Source organism: Mustela lutreola, chromosome 2 (assembly GCF_030435805.1).
Source record: "Mustela lutreola isolate mMusLut2 chromosome 2, mMusLut2.pri, whole genome shotgun sequence".
NCBI lineage: Eukaryota > Metazoa > Chordata > Mammalia > Carnivora > Mustelidae > Mustela > Mustela lutreola.
The window spans coordinates 33,533,330-33,551,276 of NC_081291.1; the positions used below are offsets into that span (position 1 = coordinate 33,533,330).

Below are 17,947 nucleotides of genomic sequence, written 5' to 3' on the forward strand. Positions count from 1 at the left end.
AACATAACACATAACGGACCTCCATGAACATCCCGCAGATTCTGTCACTGTTCTGAGAAGCTTTCACCTCTCACTGTGATTTACCTCTATCCTGTTTACACACTGAAAAATCAGTTTTCAAGAGGCACCAAGAGACCGCTGGAGCCCTGGGCAGGGGTCTTGGGAAGACAGGAGCCAGGGTGCTACTCACGTCGGTTTTCATACATGCTCCTGGACTGGGCCCAGATTTTAAAAGGATCTGGTTTCTTCTGCCCAGAGCTGTCGGTTTGATCTGGAGTGGGGGCCTCTGCAGGCGGGTACTCGGGGAGCACCTGTGTGCTGTGGCCTGGGGAGGCCGTGTGCAGACTCCGGTGGCAGGAGACGCTGTGCTGAGAACTGTTCTGGCTGTCTTTTCTTTCCAGTGGTTGCTGAAAGCAAGCGAGCGAGAGAAGCAAGAAGAGGAGACTGTTATTGGTTCTCTGAGTGGGTGTTTCCATCAGCTTGTTTTTGTTCAGCACGTCTATGCACACATACATAAATATATCAACAACATTTTGGCTTCCATCTTTCTCCAGCTAATGCTGCATGCAGATAAATCCCCAGGTGATTGGCAGACAGAGAGAGGGGTGGGCCAGATGGAAAGACATAATCACAAACCATATTGCTCTCTGGGCTGTGGCAGAAAACGAATCCAATTTTCATCATAGGTTCCCAGCGAAGACACTGGGCGCGTGCCTTACAAGATGTAACAATTTAGTATCCTTATTTTGTGGTCACCCGTGTTGTTTTAAAAGGTCCTAGAGCAAGGCTAGAGTTGGGGAGACCTTGGGAGACTGCTGTAATTCTTTAGGTGAGAGAAGATGATGGCTTGGCCCAGGGTAATGGGGCAGAGATGGAGACAAGCGGTCAGATCCCCGTTATATCCTGAAGGTTGAGCCAAGGGACTGGCTAATAGGTTGCATGGAAGGTGTGAGAGAAAGGAATCAAGAATGGCTTCAAAATGGAGGTGGGGGGTGGTTGTGCTGTTTTAACTTCTTGGAAGACTGCAGTAGCCTTTCATGGATACAGCGGAGATGAGGGGATGATCACTTGGGTCTCTGAAGTTGGAAGAGTTCATTTCTGGACTTACACATTTGAGCTATTAGACATCCATCTGGAGATGGCCTAGCAACTGGGTACATGAGTTTGAAGTTCAGGGGAGAGATAAAAACATGTATCAATTACTTCCACATCCTCGTGTTTTTGACAAAATATGTTAAGACAAAATACCAGGGGTGATTTATCTGTACCACAATAACATCCAGAAGAAATACAATCAGGGCTAAAAATGTTCCTGGGGACTTCTCATTTTGCATCTTTCAATAATAAAATGCCCAGTTTTTACCTGAAGCTTTGCCAGAAGTTCTTCTACTATAAGGGAAAGGGATGAAACCTTTCAAAAAATCATGCCTAGCATTCTGTATGCACTGGTACTGATAAGTATATAAGTAATTTTCATGTGAAGAGCTTCCATAATTCTTAGCTAATCAATTTTGCAGGCATCGCATTTCACCTCTTGATCTCCTGACTCTGTTGTTGCTTAAAAACCAAGACCAAACTTTATATACGAGTTGACCTCAGGAGGTAGCCTTGCCAGATTTGCAACCTGTCCGAAGTCCAAGAAGTTTTCAAAGGGAAAGAGTTTCATTAAACTTCAATAGAATAAGCAGGTTCCTATTCCTTAAAACCTGCTCAGCAAAAGACCCTTCTCATTTTATGAAATGCTCTTTCTTTGAATGTTGATTGAATGCGGAGCAAAACCTAGTGGGAGGAAAAATACCTGGTAGGATACGAATAACTTCAGTTCTTATTTTCTTGAATAAAAGAGGGTGGTAAGACCAGGTGTTTAGTTTCTCCCATTCAAAATAAAAACTCTGGAACCCTGCCTCTCACTCACTGGATGCTACATCCCTATACTTACCTGCTTAAGAGCATCGTCAAGGGATAAGGAGGGGTATCTCCATCCTCTCTTACAGAACCTGCATAGCATATGCTTTTTAAGTGGTTTAGAAGATCTTTGATCCAGAGCATTTCAGGTCTTTCAAGTTCAAGTATAGCATCAAAATCTTCCCCTTGGTCTTACAATCAATCCTATCAAAACCGTTCCTTGCTCTCTCCCCAGGTATCCTCCACTTTTCACTCCCCATCTCCTAGGAAATTTTCAAGGTCCCCTTGGTTTAAATCTCAACCCCTTGACTCCCTCCCGTTCCAGTCTTTGCTTTGAAATTAAGTATCTGAAGTAAAGCCCAAGGAGGACAAAAACTCCATTTACCCCTGACTATGATGATTACAGATTTGAATATAGATTTTGGTAAGGCTTCAAAGCTGAGGAAAACTAGGCACAGAGTTAATGAAGCAAGATAGACCACATACAATTGTATTTGGTGTGTCTGAAGGAGAAATTGGAGGCCCATATTCTAAACTAGCGAAGAAGTCTTGGAAGAACTAGAAGAGGCTTAATTCACTCAGCTCCAGTGGTACTGGGAAAACACACTGAGGTTTGGACGGGGACAACCACCACCAGCCCACATGTCACCACTGCTCCCTTTTGAGGACAAAATGCTCAGGTTGGACCTGGTTGGATCAGAACGTCAAAAACTTGGAGTAGAGCCTTGATTCCGCCAATAGCCAGCAGTCGTCCCCACCCCCCCCCCCCACTGCCCCCAGACAGCAAACTTGGCTCTTGGGGCCAGTTCTCTGATTTCTGCCCCCAAGAAGCTCTCTAGCTGCCTTCTTGCTTCCCCTGGAGGCAGGCTGAAGACTTTTGGAGCCAGGAAATTTTCATGACAGATACATCCCTGCACTCTCTTTCCCATGTGGGTGGAAATCTGTGTTTCTCTTCACTGCGGTTTTTACGAGGGTCTCGATTATAAAGAAGCACATGCAGCACCAGCCCATTTTTGGTGTGAATATACTAGCACAGAAGGAAAAAAATGGGATTCGGGATGTCTTTCTCCCCCCTTATACCTTCCTGTATTGTCTACTTTTTATAATGCATCATTAATGCTTGTCATAATCAAGACAAAATTTAATGCTATTTCTATTTTGAAAAAAACCTTGGTAAGGAGAATTAATGGAAACTGTTACGTTCTCTTTTTTTAATCTATATTTTCTTAAGATTTTATTTTTAAGTCGTCTCTACCCCCCAACGTGGGGCTTGAACTCACAACCCTGAGACCAAGAGTTGCACACTCCACCAACTGAGCCAGCCAGGCGTCCTTCCTTTATTCATTTTGGTCACGTTTTGGTTTTGTTCACCTCTCAGGAAAGGAGGAAAAGATAGTCTAAATACAGAAGCAAATAACTGAACAGATGAAGGAGCTCTGAGTTTACCTAGAGAACTGTATCCCTCCGTTCAAGTGCTCACCCTGGTTCCTCAAATGAGTAGCAAATACCAGATTGTGGGGATTGGCCCATTGACACTAAATTCATTTCCAGTTAGCCAGTCGCCATCCCTGCAGCTTCAAGCTCCCCCTTGTTAAGAACCCCCTCTTCCCAAAGCCTCCTCGGGACCCAGAAGGAGCCACACTGCAGGGTTATCTGAGAGAACATCATATTCTTCTTTCCCGAGGTCACTCTGTTGCCCCTGCAAACCTAACTATAATCTCGGCCACTCACTCCCTCCTCCTAAACTGGAGAAAAAATTTCTTGCCCCACTGCCAGAATCCGATGAAGGGCTGGACTCTACCCCCACCCCAGCCCCCGTAGAGAACGCACCTGTGCTTTTACCCACACGCCCACAAGATGCATGTGCTCGGATTCTGCCTGTCACCTCACAGCTTCCCAAGACCGTTTGACAACTGTCCCACTGTAACACATCTCTGACATGGAGGACAGGGAAATCTCAGGTTTAACCAAGAACCCGGCTTTGCCATTACCCGGATATGCAAATGAAGTCTGCCAGAAATGGCTTGGGCCACTTTTCAAATTTGAACACCCTTTCTCACCTCCCAATAAATGACTCACTTCGGTCCAATTTAACACAAAAATGACAGAATGTGGAATGAGTTTGTAGAACTGTCTCTGAAATTGCATTTCTGCATCCCCTTTAAATGCCATCTAAACTTTGTTCCAAATTTGGAGAAGAAAAGTCAAGCAGCATCCTGAGAATATGCTCGAAAAACGATGCCACCACTAAAAGCTGTCACTAAACGATACATTCAAACCCACACTAATGGGCTAATGCACAACAATCTGGGAGCTGTTTGGATTTTTCCCCTGATAAGATTTAACCTCACTCTGTGCTTCTTCCTAAGTTCAATTATGGAAATGACTTAATTTGAAGATGCATTTTATATTTAATATCTTGGTACTCTAAAATTTTTTGAAGCTATGCTCTGTTTGCATGAGAGTTCAAAATATGCCTTTTGACTTTCCGAGAGCATGCTAATTAGCTATGACGTTGTCTTCTATCCGATGAGAGCCTAGAACTTTCCAGGAGAAGTCAAGTTTATGTATCTTTCAAATTAAAGACAACTGGTCCCCTTTACAGCAGCCTGGATTATCTCCCAGGGAAGACCTGGAGCACGAAAACAAACTCACTTCTCAGCTAGTTACAGCCCAGGGTCGGAGCTGCTTCTGATGGGACTGTCTTTCTCTTCATTTCTCTAAGTGAGAAACAGGCCCAAAGAGAAATATCTGCAGTTAGAGATACATTTTCAAGTCTGTTATTCTACACATTACTAGCGCCGTGTAAGCATCTGGCACCCAAATGACAGAACATCCAGACAAGTCCTCCTTATTAGGAACTACCAACATTACATTATTCACTCATCCAATAAATACATACTCATCACTTCCTATGAGCCAGATTCTTGCGGATACAATGGATAAGAAAGAAAAAGATGGTACCTAAACTCTGAGAATTTATACTTGCGTATTTAGATGTGTGTATGTGTGTGTGTATGTATGTGATAGACAGTAATCAAATAATCTTAACAGTCTGAAGACAACATATTGCATTGTCCTTTAGACAGGTGGTAGGGAGAAGCTTCTGGAAGAACAGCCCATTAAGGGAAGCAGCATGTGCTCAGTCTTCAAAGCAAAAATGAGTTTGGACGGTCTGAAGAACAGAGAGAAGGCAGAGCGACACAGCAAGGGAGGAGGGTGACGTGAGATGAGCTGAGACCAGATACTGCAAGGGTTTGTGAGCTACTTTCGAGTTTGGGATTCATTCTTAGCTCAGGGGAGATGAAATTCACGAATGGACTTCAAACAGAGATTGCCAGGAGCCAAGAGACTTCTAGAAAGTTCGGTCTGATTACGGAGGGGTGACTAGGCTTGTGTGGACAGAAGTAAAAGCAGGGAGCCGGTCAGGAGGCTACTGTGTGGTCCATGGGAGGGGCCCGAGGTGATTTACACTAGGGAACAGCAGTGATGACAGGGAGGGACAAGTGACATCAAAGACTTTTTGGTGCAGATTCAATAGGCATTCCTGAATGACTGAGGGGAGGGTAAGCAAGAGGAAAAGTTGGGGGAGGACCTCTTAGAAACATGGATTTCTACCTCCCAGCTCTCCAGCTTGAACAACTAGTTGGAAAGATGTGCCACATACTGAGATGGATATTTCCAATGTTAGCTCTTGTCACTATTCAGATCTCTGTGAAGGGCAATTTTTACTTTTAAAGATCAGATCAGTTGACTAGGATGAAAGAAATGGGCTGAGTTTTCAAAACTCCATAAAAGTCCGTGGTCACATACTAGCCATAAACTTGGGTCATAAGACCTTTTAAAATGAAACTGTACCAATCTCCCAGCACGAATGATTTCTTAACTATTGACAGGCCAAGGAAATCGGGAAGATGCAGTGGTTTTTGTAAATGGAAATGGGGGGGAAATCAACTCATCAGTATTTCACAGAGTGATTTCAAAATGAAGGTACTTATAAAGTGAGCTGAAAATATTTGCTTGGAAGAGCAAATGAATACAGACAGCACTTAGGAGCTTAAATGATGAAAAGAATTCATGTGGCTTAAAAATGACAAATCGATCCATTTTAAAGCAAAATTATTTACAGTTCACTTATCTGCCAAGACTGAAGGCCACTGCAGTGATTTACATGGACAACAGGAAAAACTCCAAGTGCTGATAATATATCAGGCCAATGTCATTAAAGGTTGTGCAAAAATCAGGGACTCGATTCCAAGCCAAAGCAGAGGACGGTCCTTGTCTCTTCCTTTCCTCATTTACGGGTCTAAGTCAAATAATCTCTTCTAGAAGGGCGGAGAAGAGGAATTAATGGGAAGGAAAGAAGGTATCGATGGATACGAAAACAAATTGTGGTTCTCAGGGATGTTTTAAAGAAATCTGATAAAAAGGCAAAATGTATTTTCTAGACTCCAAGGGGTTGAGGGTATGAGTCGCTCTAAGAAGTTGAGGGGCAAGGAGACTACAGAAACGATCCTAATTCTTCTTCCCTCTACCACTCCCTGCTTCTCTTGGGAGCCTGCAGGAGCTTTAATGACTTGTACTCTTGCTCCTTTGTCGGACAAGTGGCTCTGAGGTGTTCATGACAACCAGGAGAGTCTGAGAAACAGGCAGGGTCCATAAAGTTGGGTGATCTGGCTGGGGTCACTTGCAAGGCGTATTCCCTAAAGATCTCTCCCTACACCTCTTAACAACTGGCTGTCAGCAGTGTTCTTAGGATCCCTTACAGGGGAAAGGAATGGAGGACAATAGAAAAGAAACCTGACACTACTGATCCCTTTCAGCTTGCTGCATTTGTTGCAGACAGTTCAGTGAAGAGGACAGGCTTCCTTGGTCTTTCTCATCTTTGGTGTCCCCTGTGTGAAAACTTTTGCGTGAGAAGTCTTTTAGTTAACTGGGAAAATTTTGTGTCTTTTATGGATATGGTATGCTTTCTTGGATCTGACAGTAACAGCTAAGTAGATATGGTTTCCTACATGGCTCAGGCTGCTGGGGACCTTGGAAAAATTCCACAGTTCAATCACAGTATCTCAACCTTGGGTCCTTTCTCTGGCTCTGTAGGACTGTTTAACTTATGCTGTTGTAATTAAGAGCTGAGTGATTTTCATTATGTTTGTCCCTGGTTCTACATGATCTTTCTGCTTTTTATTTTTATTATTTATCATTTTTATTTTAAGTAGGGGCCACACCCAGCATGGAGCCCAATGCGGGGCTTGAACTCAGAACCCTGAGATCAAGACCTGAGCTGAGATCAACAGTCGGATGTTTAACAGACTGAGGCACCCAGGCACCATGCTCTGCGTTTTGAACTTTTGAAAGTTTCAGACTTTATGCCCCATGAAGCAGATCTGTATAGATCTGGCTATTTATGTGGGTACTGCTTCTCTCTCCCCAGCTGCATGAGGGCAGGAATGTTTTCTGTCTTCGATCCTGTTGTATACGGACAAGAGGTCTGGCATATAGAAGATAATAAATACATGTTGCTGAAACAAGCGCATAAAAATTATGGTGATTTGAGACGATGAGTCCTTTTTTTGAAAGAAGCAATCAAAACATCTTTTGTTTGTAAGCTGCCAAAGAAAGGCACCTGACCAACTTACTTATCAGAGTATTCCCAGTGCCTCCCACCAAATCTGACACTTACTAGATTCCTGATACTAACTGCTAACTAAATGGATGGACAGATAGATAGATGGGACAGATGAAAGAAGGCAGAAAAGGAAGGAATACTTCAAAAATGACGTAGTGAGAAAACAAAAGTGAAAACTGCCTTAAAATTCAGGGCTTACTGCCTATTTAGAGTTTGAACACCCCCCCCCCCCCAGTTTCTTCTTCTTAATTTTTAGTAATCCCTTACACCCAACATGGGGCTCGAACTCACAACCCTGGGATCAGGAGTTGCATGCTCTACCGACTGAGACGGCCAGGCGCCCCTAGAGTTTTAAATTCTTACAAAACTCTCCTGTGTGATTTAGAACGAGAGTCTCAGGTAGGTAAGTTTCCAGTCAGGATGATTAAATTGGGCCTCAGGATCCGTTTCCTAGTGAGGTCTAAAAAACCTGACAGCAACTATTATTTTTACTTTTGTCTCATTTTTGTCTCTTCCATTTGGCGGGAAAATTCCTAATGTTATGGCTGTCCAGGTATTACATTAATAACATTTTATTAAGACACGGCCATTGTTCCCAGGGAGTATAGAATCCATAAACTCAACATGTAAGCTAAATCTAATAGAAGAAACTGCTTATGAAAAGTACGCTGTAGAGCTTGCCCAGAACGGGAAACAAGATCAAAAAGTCCCTTTGTTCTAATAAAAGCCCAACTACTTAATTATTGAAAACATTAAAAAAAAAAAAAGTATGAGGACAAGAAGGAGCTGTCAGTCACATGAGCAAGCCAACAATGTCAGGAAGAGGAGAGAAGAAACATGGTCCCGGGTCAAGACGGTATATTCACAGACTAACGGTAAATCTCAGCATATCACAACCTCAGGCACTGTCCACGTGCATTCATTACGGAGCCTGCACAACTAACCCTATGTGCCATTGTACGACTGGCTGTCTGGGACCACGACATCCAGCTTTCTCAGGGACTCCTCCCAAGCCCACCAGAGAAATCCCACCATCATCCGTCTCTCTGGCAGGACATCATCAAAATTCAAACTGGGGAAGGGAACCAGCTTTCAACCCACCTGTCCAGAGCTCCCACGGATCACAGATGTTAGCAACGCTTGACCGCCAACAGCGGACCTTGGCTCAGAGTTCCGAATTCTGTACGGCAGCTGCCCGGGTGTGCCAGCAATGCTGTGAAAACCATCATCCCCGTCCTGGCACAGAAATCAGGTAAGGACAAGCCCCAGGCTGGGGGCTTGTTCTTCTCGAACCCAGCAACACACCAGTCTCTTAGCTTGTGGTAATTAAGAGCCAGCAGACTGTGGGCAAAGCCGTTAAGAACGCTTTTTTTCCTAGGAATGCAGCCGGAGTAATTGGCTTGCTGCTTGCTAATGACACGGCTTCTACAAAAATAAACCGTCACAGGGAATTCTCTTAACTGACTTGGTGAATATAGGCTCTATACCTGTTTGATATTCCTTTGAGTTCAGCAGTGAATCCCCAAACACTTTGGGGAAGAAACGATGCAGAAGAAATCCTTCGGCCAAGGAAGTTTAAACAGGATGCAAACCCGAAAAGAACCCCTTGGTACCTGATGTGGTGCTCCCTGTGCAAAACTCGTACCCCCCCCCCAATGCTCCTTGTTAAGACTCCATTCCCATTGGGTGTGTAAAAGAAGTCCGTGCATCACACGGCATGCTTGAGGGTGTGGGAGAAAAAAGACTGGCTAACAGAAGCTTCTGTGACAGATCTTCCAGATCTGCTTCTTTTCTGAAGGCTGAATAGGCTTCTGACTATGACCGAGGCACAAGGACACACATATGCCATGTGTGTGCCTGTACACACACACACACACACACACCCCACACACAAGCACACATTGGCATCTCTGTGGTTCCGATGTCGACACCTACCAGCACTTTTCAGCTGAAACATTAACGCGAACTGACAAGGAAAGCAGCCCTAGAGTCACATGTTCCGGTCGCCACAGCCCTGTGCCACTGGAATCCCATCAATTATTGCAGGTTTTTCTCTTTGGACAACTTAGGAACGGAGTTTAAGAATGCAGGAAGCTCCCTCTCTCATCTCCCTAATAAACTTCTGCCTCTCGCCACCAGGCTTGCAGACAGGTGGAAAGAATCCCGCTGTAGCCCCAGTGAGCTGCAAAGTTTTAAAGGTTCTCCTTCCCCAGATGGCAGAAAGCTGCACATTTTCCCTCTCCCCAATAGCCCAAGCCCTGTGAAAGTACCCCCTCTCTGTCCTAATGTTAATGAATGGGGAAGCTTCTTTCTCCCGGATCAATTTCACAGGCATTGTAGTTCCAGATTTTGAGTTTTGAAGTAGCATTTTAATTTGTTGTCAGTGCCCTGGGAGCAGAAGCTCACACCACCAAGCAAAACACCACAGCCTCTAAGCTATTAGCTAACATGTCAACTAGGTAATGCATCTTCAGGGAAACCAGATTAGAAAGGACAGCAAAACATTGATTTTTTTTTTTAATCCTATACCTGCAGCATAATGCTGCTAAAGCTAGCAAAACAACAAAGGACATTTCGACAGCAAGGAAATGTCTTATTCTCAGTGCTGGGGCAGTGAACGTTGTTGCATGTGAGCATGGATATATATATATATATATACATATATATATATATATATATATATATACAGGGCAGGGCAATTCTTCTTTAAACCTGCAGCCTTTTTAATTTTGTAAATAATTCATCGTTCAAAGCATAAGAAAGCTCAGGGAGAGATCTGCCCATGTGAAGGGATGGAAACACCAGTTAAGAGCAACCCTACTCAGGAAGCAGGTGGAGCTTTCCCCCACCCCCCTCCCAGAGGAAACAACAGCATTTGTATCAAGTTAAAACTCATCCGTTTGCAAGAGAGTTGTAATGCATTTATACAGAGAGGATTCCAAACATGCATTCTTTAACCTGGCTTCTGCAGCATGCCCACAAATCACTAGACAGTTAAAAGATAAACCCAATACCGTCTCTATCAAAAGGACCCCCAGAACTTAATAAAATGAGTCCGGGCTACTGTCTCCCCCACCTATTCTAAAACACATTTCGTGAAGTCAAGCCAGACAGCGTCCCTTCCCAACACCAGCCCCACCGTCCCCCCCCCCCCCACCCCCCAACAAGAACCAAGTAACTGATAAGTCCTTACCGACTTTGGGCTCTTCTTGGCAACTGGCAACCCTGGAAAAAATGCAACAAGGAGGGAAGAGGGGAAGAAATCATTAGCATATAAATGTTACCTTTTCCTTAAAGAACAATCCCCAGGTGTTTCATGGCAACCTAGCCATCTGCAGAGTTATGTCAGATTTCTCCCCAGCATCGGAGTTACCGGGCTGTTCATATCGAATCAAAGCAGAGGGAGGAGGAGAGCGAGAGGCAGGAGATCTATCTGCATTAGCTATGCTGGCTTGTACTGCAGCAGCCTGGAGGCTGGGAAAAGAAATTCACAGACCTCAGCGGCCTGGGAAATTGAACACTTGGACAGAATCTCAAATGCTTTTCTGGATTAAGAGAGACTTAACTTACAATTAAGTCCAGGATATTTCCTTTCCACACGATCCACTTGTCAATCGAAGCGGACCAATCAGGACAGAGGAAGGGGTGTATATTTAGTTGCAGAGGAGTACATGGTTAAAATTAAATTTTTCTTTCCTTTTTTTTTTTTTTTGGATCGGTTCTTTCCCTCTCCCCCACCCCTGCTTTTCAGGAGAGGAAATGCCTTCTTTATTTGGATGAGCTGAACACCAAAAACAAAGAAGGATGCTCTTTTGCCAGCAGAGAACACAAATTCAACTTGGTGTAGGACCCCCTCCAGATCATGGGCACACCTCTCTGTGCATGTCAATCACCCAAGCACACTCCTATTTAGCTAGGAAAGGACGCTAGCTGGTGTCAGACCCTTAAGGGGAAAGGAGATTGCTGGGGAGTGAATGAGAAATTTCACGGAGCTGCGAGAAGATGAGAAAGGCAGAGGAGAATAAGGTATTCACTGATCTTTGCTGGCTCTTCCGGAACCCTATCCTTCGTGGGAGGGGGAGAGCTGGAAGGGGCTGGTGAATGCCTCACACTTCTAGAAAAGTCAGCAGCGATTAGGAGCAGACATATGGGAAATCTGCCAACTGGGGAGTACAGCAAAAGAGGGCTAGAAAGGAAAATAAAAGCATATAATGGTGTTTCAAAGGTAATCATTTCTGCAAGCTGCCCTCTCATTTTTTATTTATTTTTTATTTTGGGTTTGAGCGAGGGTTAGAATGCAAAATACGGATTCCATCTGGACTGGGCACCAAAGATATACTTGGGATCTGAGGATTTTGCACTGGCAACTTCAACCTTTTTTAGAAAACGATCCCTCTGTAGTGTGATGATTTCAATGCTTTGGGAAGTGACTTGTCAAACCGTGAGCTGTGCTAAGTTCAGCACAAGTAACACGAGGCAAGGGAAGTGGGTGAGTAGGAGGAAGCCATCAGGGGAGCACTGCTAATGTGCCCACTGCAAGTGAGGCATGACTGGCCATGGATTACTCGTCCCCAAAGGCACTGCGGACACTCTTCTGGCAAGGCTTCTCATATCACCAAAACGAGGTCACCATGGTCTGGCCAAGTGGTTCTCAGACTTCTGAAGACATACAGAGAACTTGAAGAATTGTTATAAATGCAGAATCCCGGACCCCACCCTGAGGAGGGCCCAGGAGTCTGCAGTATACACGTATCTTCTAGGACATTCTGACAGGTCTGAGGACCACATCTAAGGAGACTGTATTACATTTTCAAGTTGGGCGAACTCAGACAGGCAGCCTGCAGTGGGTTCCCTCAGTGCCTCAGTTTATGACATGAGTCAGGCTCACGTCACAGGATTAGGACAATCTGGACAAGGAGGACAACACATGTGAAAGCCTCATACCTGGCACAGAGTAGGCCCCTCAAATGTCAACCATGACACCTTACCTTGCAAATTTACACTGTTTAGAAAGGAAGGGGTTACAGTCACCTTCCTCTAACTAGAGAAAGTCATTTGCCTAACATGCTAACATACGGAAACCACAGGAGGGGGAAATGCTTTACCTATGGAGGAGAAGAAGTGTTGAGCAATTTGGTTGTGTCATTATTCTTCAAAAATTATTAGGTGCTTTTATGTGTTCATTAATGTGATTCCCTTAGGAATTATTATTATTTTTTATTATTTTATTATTTAGTGTTGGTCACTGGACAGACTTCAAAATTGTATACTATTACGTCTTTGAATGCAGATGTTTTTCTAATTCAGACTGACCTCCTAGCTGACTGGAAGAAGCATCATTTCACTGTGGTTAGCTTTTACCAGACTTGCCTTCACCCAGGATCCCAGGGACCCTCTATAAAAATATGTCCAGAATATCCAACTAGGTAGGAGTCGGGGAAAATGGCTTTGATCTATATTCTGCTTATCATGAATAAAACTGACCATCTTAGGGGTGCCTAGATGGCATAGTCAGTTAAGGGTCGGACTCTTGGCTTCAGCTCAGGGAGTGATTTCAGGGTCGTGAGATCGAGCCCCGCATCAGGCTCCTGTTCAGGTGTCCTTGGGACTCTCTTCCTCGCCCTCTGTCCTTCCCCCCTTCTCTTTCTCTTGCTCAATGAATAAATAAATCTTTGTCCCTGTCTCTTAAGATTTCATTTATAAAATAAAGGTCCTTGTCTTTGTCCATCAGAGAGAAGCACTCGCCCGCTGAAAGGTGCAGACACAAGGATGCTCACTGCACACTTTTGGTATAAAGGAAAGCAGGAAAGCACTAGAGGCTCCAAACAAACTGGGCAACATGGAACCTGTAAGGCAGTCTGCAGAGGTTAAAAGGCATAGGTTATCTCTACAGGTAACACGGACAGTCTCCAAAACACAATGCTGAGCGCAGGCAGCATGCTGCAAGTGGAGACAGGTGTTAAATACACGCAAACACCTGCACAGGCTCCACTCCCCATGACCGTCCACACCAAACTGATGAGCCGCCAAGGAGGGGCAGCGATGGGAGGGGCCGGTTTAAGCAGATGTAGCCTTTATCTAGAATACCATATTTGTGGGTGCCTGGGTAGCTCAGTGTGTTAAAGCCTCTACTTTCGGCTCAGGTCATGATCTCAGGGTCCTGGGATCGAGCCCCACAACGGGCTCTCTGCTTAGCGGGGAGCCTGCTTCCCTTCCTCTCTCTCTGCCTGCCTCTCTGCCTACTTGTGATCTCTCTCTGTCAAATAGATAAATAATATCTTAAAAAAAAAAAAAAGAATACCAGATTTTATCTTGCTGAGGCAAGAAAAAAACAGCTAGCTAAAAGTAAACATTAACTCAAGAATGGCTCCTCCATTAACAACACAAAACCAAACAGTCCATAGCACGCTGGATGACAGCTACAGTGGGCTTCCTCGGAGGAAGCAGTTCATACAACATTCCAAAAGATCCCGAATCAACAGACACCACAAGCTGTATTTTAGAACAAACAAGAAAAACTTCTTTTAATTTAAAGAGCAATTTGTTCCACTTTGCTACCTTCTTTTTAAAAAGCCAGCCTTTTATGGGAGCCAAAACTGGCCACAAATTAGTATTCAGAATGTCAAAACTCGAGAGCCTCTACTTGAGTGCTTTTTAAAAGAGAAATCAAGGATCTGCTTTAAGTCCACACAGTCATTAAATCTTAAAATCTAATGAATATGAATGCTGGAACAAAGCCCCTGATTACGTATTTTAGCCAAACCACTCAGATGGTTTGAAAACAGCTGGGAGACCTAATGGAAAATATTCAGAAAAGGTCACCATGCAGCAGAATTTTCCAAGATCCGGCATTGGATGGGTGACACAAAGCAGCAAGATCCCACACTTGCCAGCAAGACAGTGCTTTTCCCAGGACAAATTGCACTTCGTGCCTCCAGGGGGGGCAGGAAGCTTGTATTATATACATTGTGTTACATACTACAGACAAGGCTCAGATGAAGAGAGGGCGCCTGTCTTCATGGACTCTCCTGTTTCCTTCAGAGAAAGGAAGGGCAATTTCGAGAAGAGACAGAAGAAAAAGTCTAGGGATGGTACCGTCTGCTCTTTGAGTCTAGAAGGTAGCAAATGCTATTTCAAAGGGGTCCCAGAAAGCTTTACAGTTCAAAGGTGAGTCTAAGTGTGATTTATAGAAGCGAGAAATGTTGGTACCTGAATTTCCCAAGATCCTGTGAAGAAGATGTCCTTTTGGAGAAAACAAATGGCAAAGACTGTGCTAGGGACTAGAATCTGACCAAGTAACAGGAAGAGAACTCTTTCCTTCTAAATATCAAAACCATAAACTATGCTACTGAACATGTTCTCCTAGAACTAAATGGTGAATGTTATTCTTGGTGAAATTTTATAATGGTTGTCTGCAATAATTTAAGTGAAAAAAGTAAAAATAGAATATATATGCATTCAGAAACAAAGACTGGAAGGTTACATGTCAAAACAGTGCGTTCTTTGGTTCATGGGATCATGGATGGTTTTATTACCTATTTTAGTAACTTCTACAACAAGAAAAGCTTTATTTATTTATGAACACACACACAGACACCGATAGATACCACAATAAAGAAAAGCATATACTGCCTTTTTATGTAGGATGGATATAGTAAAATGCAGAACATTTTACCGTACTTTAAAATCTCAAGAGCCATCACTTACCTCTACATCCTCCGAGAAGTGATAACCTCCCCCCCCCAAATGAATGTATACGGATGGCTTCTTTAAGTACCACTGTTGAGATTAAAACTTGTGTTTATAGGCTGACTCAAGGGACACAGGGAAGACATCGACAGCTCAGCTGTGTTACCAGGAGAAGCCAAACAAAAGGCAGGCACTACCCTTCCACAACTGACATGAACAAGCCTGAGTTGTAGGAAAGAGATCAGGCTTCTTTGGACCTAACTTCCTCCAGGTTAAAGCAAGTGAAAATGTCAATCAACCAGCCTTACCAACTGAAGGAATGAAGAGAAATCACGCAAAAGGCTTTCCAGGGGTGAAGTCTAATGTCACCGCCATAAGCAAAGTGGAACTACAAGTTATAAAGATGTACTATGCCATCAATTCACATTTTTTCTTTGTGATATTCATTCCGCTTTGTACTTGATCTCTAGATTTAAGCATTTGAATAGAATCATGTTAGCTTCTTCTTTAGCATTCCAACACACACTATGTCACTAATCCACATGTCATTGAACACATGAAGTTCTTTAGAAGTTTGCATTGCAAAATGTTTGATTGAAAGCAACACTGGTGTTGAATTAGGTAATGCAACGATCAAGGAGCTGGGAACTGTTACCTATATTGAGAGAGAGAGACTGACAGATTCACGGATTTAAGCAATCAGGTAGTTAATTCATGGAGACCACTGAAAGCCATGGAAAGAAGACTAAGAACTTGGTCTGGGGCTACTCATAGATTCCAAACAGAATAAAACTACTCCTGAGCACATTTGCATCTCAGACCCCACTAACTTTCTTTCTTATTCTAAAACACATCAATACATAATCCTAAATGCTGGACTTGAAAACTACAGCTGATTTTAACCCAATAAACTCATCATCAAGAGTTTGTATTCAGGAAATAGAGAGAAAAAGATTTATCTAAAAAGATGTTCAACACAGTATTCTTTAAAGAAGATAAAAATTGGAAACAATTTTTTGGAACAGTTTTGGAAACAAAAATCTGAACTAAGAACAGAGGACCAAGCAAACATATTGCTATAGCAACAAGATGAAAAATTCTGAATCCATTAAAACAGGCAGTGATGGACATAAGATGTGCAAAGCAGGATAGAACTTTATATATAGGATATAAGGTCATGGGGTGCCTGGGTGGCTCAGTCCTTGGACATCTGCCTTCAGTTCGGGTCATGATCCCAGGGGTCCTGGGATCAAGTCCTGTATCAGGCTCCCTGCTTGGTGGGGAGGACTGCTTCTCCCTCTCCCATTCCCCCTGCTTGTGTTCCCTCTCTCAAAGTCTCTCTCTGTTGAATAGATAAAATGAAATCTTTAAAAAAAATAGAAAAAAAAAGAATATACGCTCATTGTTTAAAAATAGGTATATGTGGAACACCTGGGTCCCTCAGTGGGTTAAGCCACTGCCTTTGGCCCTTTGGCTCAGGTCATGATTCCAGGGTCTTGGGATTGAGTCCTGCTTGGGGCTCCTTGCTCAGCAGGGAGCCTGCTTCTCTCTCTGCCTCTGCCTACCTCTCTTGCCTGCTTGTGTGCTCTCTCTCTTTCTCTCTGACAACTAACTAACTAACTAACTAAAATCTTAAAAAAAAAAAAAAAGGTATACGTATATATTGCACACATACATCACACACCCAAAGACTTAAAGAACATGTATTAAAATAGTCTTTCTGAATGCTAGGATTAATATGTGATTCATATTCTTATTCTCAGTCTTTGCCAAGTTTTTCAGATTTTACATACAAGTACAATTATAAACAGAGAAGCATTACACAGTGTGCTTGGACAATGGTAAGTATTTATTAGTTTTAGTGCAGTGCTAGATTAAAAAATAACAGGAATTTGTTCTAGCTCCCTTTTGGCTCAATGACTACCATTTCTACTAGAGTGTCTGTGCTATAAATCCTGGGCCATGGCCTTGATTGAAAATAGAATAAGAAAAAGCTGTTAGAGCCTCTCTCAAGCAAAGAGGAACAGAAGTAAACAATTTCAAGCAGTCTCTGAAACCTTAACCAGTAACCCTACAAAGCCAATTCTACTGAGTTCTATGACCATCAGATTAAATCAGCTTGTCTAAGCATATGGGTATGGTGTTAGATGTAACTCCTGGGGTGAGGCTGACTTCCACTGTTTGGGTCTCTAATAAGGACAGAGAGTATAAAATACCTTATCAGCAAACAGAGAGGGTAATGAGAAAGATCAAGAAGAAAAAGTTTCATTGCTTGCTTCTCCTTCCTTCTTGGGAAGATTTAAAGGGCACGTCTAAAAATTTTTTGAAGTGGGACACTGCATTAATATCTACCGACAAAATGTTGCCACATAAAGGAATCACATACCCAGCAGGGTAATGCTTTTATGGGTGGGGAGAGGGAAGGGGACAGTACGAGGATGGATCACAATACTAAGGGATACATGAGGTACAGATGGAGGGGTACAGGAAGGTGTAAGGTTCCCTTGGCCATGCAGAAGTGATTATTACTTCACCGCAAACTAGTGATCAACGCAACTAACATTAATGGCGAGTATCCCTTCTTTTTTTTTTTTTTAAAGATTTTACTTATTTATTTGACAGAGAGAGATCACAAGCAGGCAGAGAGGCAGGCAGAGAGAGAGGAGGAAGCAGGCTCCCTGCTGAGCAGAGAGCCCGACGTGGGACTCGATCCCAGCACCCTGA

At 43.4% G+C, this 17,947-nt stretch overlaps 1 protein-coding gene across 18 annotated transcripts in view; it reads right to left on the reverse strand.

Annotated features, from left to right (window-relative positions):
* MAGI1 (membrane associated guanylate kinase, WW and PDZ domain containing 1) overlaps window positions 1–17,947 on the reverse strand; it is a 648,444-nt gene that overhangs the window by 34,781 nt on the left and 595,716 nt on the right. For all 18 annotated transcript variants that reach the window (XM_059161447.1, XM_059161442.1, XM_059161441.1 and 15 more), the window contains 2 exons: window positions 10,728–10,759; window positions 191–407 (listed from right to left, as the gene is read on the reverse strand). In XM_059161447.1, the coding sequence (XP_059017430.1) occupies window positions 191–407; window positions 10,728–10,759 (249 nt within the window). The remainder of the gene's footprint in view (window positions 1–190; window positions 408–10,727; window positions 10,760–17,947) is intronic.